Source organism: Octopus sinensis, linkage group LG16, assembly GCF_006345805.1.
Source record: "Octopus sinensis linkage group LG16, ASM634580v1, whole genome shotgun sequence".
Lineage (NCBI taxonomy): Eukaryota > Metazoa > Mollusca > Cephalopoda > Octopoda > Octopodidae > Octopus > Octopus sinensis.
The window spans coordinates 16,687,567-16,693,218 of record NC_043012.1 but is presented as its reverse complement, the minus strand read 5'-3'; the positions used below and the strand labels follow the sequence as shown (position 1 = coordinate 16,693,218).

General features: G+C 39.7%; 1 protein-coding gene and 1 long non-coding RNA gene across 2 annotated transcripts in view; one reads left to right on the top strand and one right to left on the bottom strand.

The window, feature by feature from the left end:
• The window catches only part of LOC118766525, a 5,701-nt gene extending 2,774 nt beyond the window's left edge, over window positions 1-2,927 (top strand). Inside the window, exon 3 of the long non-coding RNA XR_005002461.1 lies at window positions 2,846-2,927. This is a non-coding gene — a long non-coding RNA (uncharacterized LOC118766525). The remainder of the gene's footprint in view (window positions 1-2,845) is intronic.
• The window catches only part of LOC118766522, a 71,914-nt gene extending 66,914 nt beyond the window's left edge, over window positions 1-5,000 (bottom strand). The window contains exon 1 of the mRNA XM_036509927.1: window positions 4,808-5,000. Coding sequence (XP_036365820.1) covers window positions 4,808-4,853 — 46 coding nt within the window. The 5' untranslated portion in view covers window positions 4,854-5,000. The remainder of the gene's footprint in view (window positions 1-4,807) is intronic.
• Window positions 5,001-5,652: the final 652 nt, after the last annotated feature.

Sequence of the window (5,652 nt, the reverse complement as noted above, 5' to 3'; positions counted from 1 at the left end):
TGACAAAAGACCGAGACCTCTGGAGATATGCTGTGATTGCGAAGACCTGACAAATAAAGCGAGTTCATGGCTGTATCCTACACCAGCTTCACACAACCAGTCCCAGCCCATTCAAAGTACTTTGGATCACAGAACAGCCTGCTGTGCCTACCTTGGATCGTGGGGCGACCTGCTGCGCTTGAGGAGACCTATTGAGTCAAGTACATCAACATCAAAATAAAAATCAAATGGAAATTGTAGTTGTGATACCCGTGCCGGTGGCACATAAAAAGCATCAACTGATCGTGGCTGTTGCCAGCCTCCTCTGGCCCCTGTGCCAGTGGAATGTAAAAAGCACCCACTACACTCACAGAGTGGTTGGCATCAGGAAGGGCATTCAGCTGTAGAAACACTGCCAGATCAGACTGGAGCCTGGTGCAGCCTCCTGGCTTCCCAGACCCTGGTTGAACCATCCAACCCATGCTAGCAGAAAAACGGATGTTAAACAATGGCAATGATGATGATGATGATGATGATGATGATGATATATATATATATGCACTCACACAAAGGGCTTCATTCAGTTTCTGTCTGCCAAATTCTTTCACAAGATTTCTGGGTTTAGAAGAGGTAAGTGGGAGGCAACAAGTACATCAGTGTTAGGTGTAGAAAGCAAGCCCAAAAGGGGTCTATGACTACCTGGTGTGCACCTCTCCAAATAAAAAAAAATTAAAAAAAGAGTAATATGCCCTTACAACTGAACCTTTTCCTCTTCCATTTCCTCTTCCAGGGCCTGAAGGGAGTTACTTTCTACTTTGCTAAATTACTCAAAGAACCTCTGACTCTATATATTTTCCTGCTTGTATACACTTGCATATATACACATGCTTCTACACACACACACATGTGTGTGTGCGTATGTATATATATATATATATATATCTTCCAAATCATGCCAGCATGGAAAACGGATGTTAAACGATGATGATGATCATCATCATGATATATATGTATACATACATATATATATATATATATATATATGTATGTACGTATGTGTGTGTGTGTTTGTTTGTGTGTGTGTGTGTGTGTGTGTGTGTGTGTGTTAAATAAAATGAAACAACAAAGCCATATTTAACATATACATGCTCATACAAGACCCATATTAGACTCCTCGCTTATATTATTGTTCCGAGAATTTAACTACGGTCCTTCCAAAGCACTTATATAGCTTTACCTGCCACCTTGGGTCTTCTGGATACCAACACTTCTGATATATAAAGGTATCATGAAAGGCCTGATTTGATGCGCCACCTCTGAGGTCTTTTACAGAGCTTAGAAAAACTGAAGGACCAATGAAATAAGAACCTGAATCTGAGAGAGGGATATGTAGGATGAAGCCATAATAAACTGATCCTCCTGTATTTTCTTTTACCCAAAACCAGGAACTTTTCGGCACCCGCTTGTATAAATATACAGACATATACATACATACATTCATTTACACACACACACACATGTATGTATATGTGTGTGTGTGAGCGTCTGTGTATGTGTGTGTACGAATATATGTATATGTACACAGGCGGCGAGCTGGCAGAAACGTTAGCGCGCCGGACGAAATGCTTAGCGGTATTTCGTCTGTTGTTACGTTCTGAGTTCAAATTCCGCCAGGGTCGACTTTGTCTTTCATCCTCTCGGGGTCGATAAGTAAAGTACCAGTTTCGCTATGGGTCGATATAATTGACTTAATCCCTTTGTCTGTCCTTGTTTGTCCCCTCTGTGTTTAGCCCCTTGTGGGTAGTAAAGAAATGTATATATGTATACGTATATAAGAGAGTAAGAGAGATAGAGAGAGAGAGGGAGATATACAGGTATATCAAATGCCTTACAAGGTAAATTTTTGATTTATTAAAATTATCACTGTCCTGCCTCTAGTGGATGCAACACTACTCCTACATGGCAACTGGGACCAGCTTTATATTAGAAGGGGAGCTAATTTTAAGAATCAAGAATTCTTCAAAGCTGACATGCCATTAAGGAAAAGGCTTATTGTCATGAGATAAGCAAATATTCATGAACATGTGTTTCTACCTCAAATGGCATCATCAGTATAGCAATTGAACCAACAAAACTCTCTCCAGCAGCCACAAGGCATAAGCAGATACAAAAGGAATAAAAAACATTTATGACAAAGTTATTTTGCATTTGTTGAACTGAAAATAAGTCAGAGTAGACAAAGAGCTACTCATAGTTTCTTGCTAAGAAGACACCTGGCAAGGCAGACTTTTATGGCGTGCCCTGTGTCTTGATAGGAAGAAACTATTTGTAATTCTCGTCTTAGTTTTATATTCTGTACATCATCATCATCATCATCATTTAGCATCCGCTTTCCATGCTAGCATGGGTTGGACGGGTCAACTGGGGTCTGTGAAGCTGGAAGGCTTCGTCAGGCCCAGTCAGACATTAAATGATATTTCCTTCTCACTGGATGGAGTACATTTTTGTTGATCTTACCTTAATGGAACAATAGACTATATATATGATGGCTGTCCACTCGTGACGGAGGAAGACCATTGGTGACCTTTAGGAACATTGTGTGCTCTAGGACTGACTTATATTTTGCATTTACAGCTCCATTGGTGGCTAATGAGCCCTGCTCTTGACAAGCATACACGACTGCAAACATTGCAGACCAAGCTTTCCCTATTCATTACAACAGAATACATGCTCTTTCAAAGGTGTCGATACCCCCACCTTCACCTGCTTCCTCCATCTGTGTGTATATATACATATATATATATGTATGTGTATATATATGCACATACACACACATACACACACACACACATAGCTGAGTTGAAAGAATCTTGCATCCCAACCACTGGGTTCTGTGTTCAGTCCCACTGTGAGCACCTTGGGCAAGTGTCTTCTGCTATAGCCTTGGGCCAACTGAAAGACGCCCGTCATATATATATATATATATATATATATATATATATGTAAGTATGTATATATTTGTGTGTCTGTGTTTGTTTCTCCACCATTGCTTGACAACCGATGTTGGTGGGTTTACGTCCCCATAACTTAGCAGTTCGGCAAAAGAGACCGATAGAATAAGTACTAGGCTTACAAAGAGTAAGCACAGGGATTAATTTGTTCGACTAAAGGTGGTGCCCCAGCATGTTTGCAGCCAAATGACTGAAACAAGTAAAAGAATAAAAGAAAAAATATATATAATATATATATATATATATATATATATATATAATCGAAATCGAATTGAACCAGCCAGGATCCCTGGTCTGGTGGTACGTAAAAAGCACTATCCGACTCGTGGCCGATGCCAGCACCGCCTCGACTGGCTTCCGTGCCGGTGGCACATAAAATACACCAATCTGACCGTGGCCGTTGCCAGCCCCGCCTGGCACCTGTGCAGGTGGCACGTAAAAAGCACCCACTACATCACGGAGTGGTTGGCGTTAGGAAGGGCATCCAGCTGTAGAAACATTGCCAAATTAGACTGGAGCCTGGTGCAGCCTTCTGGCTTCCCAGAACCCCGGTCGAACCGTCCAACCCATGCTAGCATGGAGAACGGACGTTAAACGACGAGATGATGATGATGATACACAAGAAAGTTGGTTTGTGAAAGCACGTGGTTGAATATATAGAAAATAGTAAAAAGTGAAAAAACTACAGAAGCCTTCTGTAGTTTTTCACTTTTTACTAATTTCTATATATATATACATATATATATATATATATATATATTATATATATATACAAATTCAAATTCGGATAGCTGAAGTTTAGCACCATGCTTGAAACTTGGAGTACCAACAAATTTGAATAAAACTGCTCTGATCCATATATATATATATATACACACACACACACACATAGATATAGATATATATATATACATATATATATTTTTAATTACACATGCATACTTATGTGTGTCTGTGTCTGTGTGTGTATGCATGTATGTGTGTGTATACATGTAGGCACATGCATAGCTGTGTAGTTAAGATTCTTGCTTTTCAACTCCATGTTTCCGGGATCAATCCCACTGCACCATACCTTTGACAAACTAATGTCTGCCACTATAACCCCAAGCCAGCAAAAGCCTTGCGAGTGGATTTGGTGAATGGAAACTGATAGAAGCCCATTACATGTGTGCACGTGTGTATGTGTATATGTGTCGATGGGTGTTTTTGTTGTCTTTACTTGCTTATTGTAAAAAGAAACTGTCACTTTTATACAACCTGAGTTTTGCATCCGCAATCTTTTCTGAAAATATCTCTGGCCATGGAACAATTTGTGTTTGAAGGACCAGAGGAAAATTTCGCTAGATTGGAAACAAGTCAGGGTTGACCAGGATCATGACAGTAGCTTTATAGGTCCCTGGGCACTGGACCCTATAGTATCTATTTATTGACAGCAAGCCATAGCATACATAGATTAGAGTTGTGCCCTAAACACCTGAAGCCCTTGGATAACAGTCCAGTGTGCCCATGCCTTAAGGCATCCTTGGTGAGAGGAAGAGCACCCAGTTGTAAAAAAGATCTAATTCACTAATGTGCTGCTGATGCATGCAAGCATGGATCAAAAAAATGCACATCAAAAAATATAGATGATGATGATGATGGTTGTGATGATGGTGATGATAATGATGCTTACACACACACACACATACACACACACATATGCATATATATTTATATATATATATGAAAAACAGTTAATTAATTAATTAATGATATTTCAATATAAGACTAATCACTTCAAGATATCAATCAGGTAGAAAGGATTTGGTTTGACTTACCCATAATTGAGAAAAAAAAGACGACCAATGTCAGAAGGAACTTCATGTTGTGCTCCTGTTGTCTCAAATCTGTCTTACTGAGAAGTAACGTTTACGAGGCTATCTCTTATATCAGGGACTGAGCCCCTCAGGTGAAAAGACAATGGAGAAACACTCAGCAGTGTGTTTTCTTCAGTTATACACCTGGTGGAATACAAAGGAAAGAACCTGGGAGAAAGAGGAAGGTGAGGAGTAAGATAATGAGGGGAATAAGAGAGGGAGGGGGGAGGAAAGAGCAATGTGGTAGAAGTGAAAGAGAAAGAAAGGGGGAGGAAGAGGAGGAGAGAGAGAGAGGAAAAGACATTTGCAAGTGACTGGTTGATTGAATGGTGAGTGACCATGTGACTGACTGACTGATTGGCCTGAGGAAAATTGGCCAAAATGGGATAAAGAAGTAATGAGAAAAATAGTTAATTAATACCCTGGATATTACCGATTTCCACTCTTAGAGGAAGAAGTGGTGGAGAGAAGGGAATGGGGGAAAGCAGAGGAATTTGAAAGCTGGGTGCTTGAGTGTCTGGGGTGGCATGGCTATGGATTTGTGTGTTCTATAAATTGAAGAGTGGGTGGCATTCTGCCAGATTTTAGAAGTGAAATGTAGAGAGTAAAACAAAAGAGAAAGAAAAGATATATATATATATATATATATATTTATAGGATAGGCATTCTGCTTCTGTTATTGTTGTTGTTTTTGTTTAGCCCTTGAAATAAGTTCTGATCAAGATCTATATAAACAAAGGCACAGTTTGGTCATGACCCTCATGTTTATATATAAAAATATGTATATTTACGTGCGGGTGGCACGT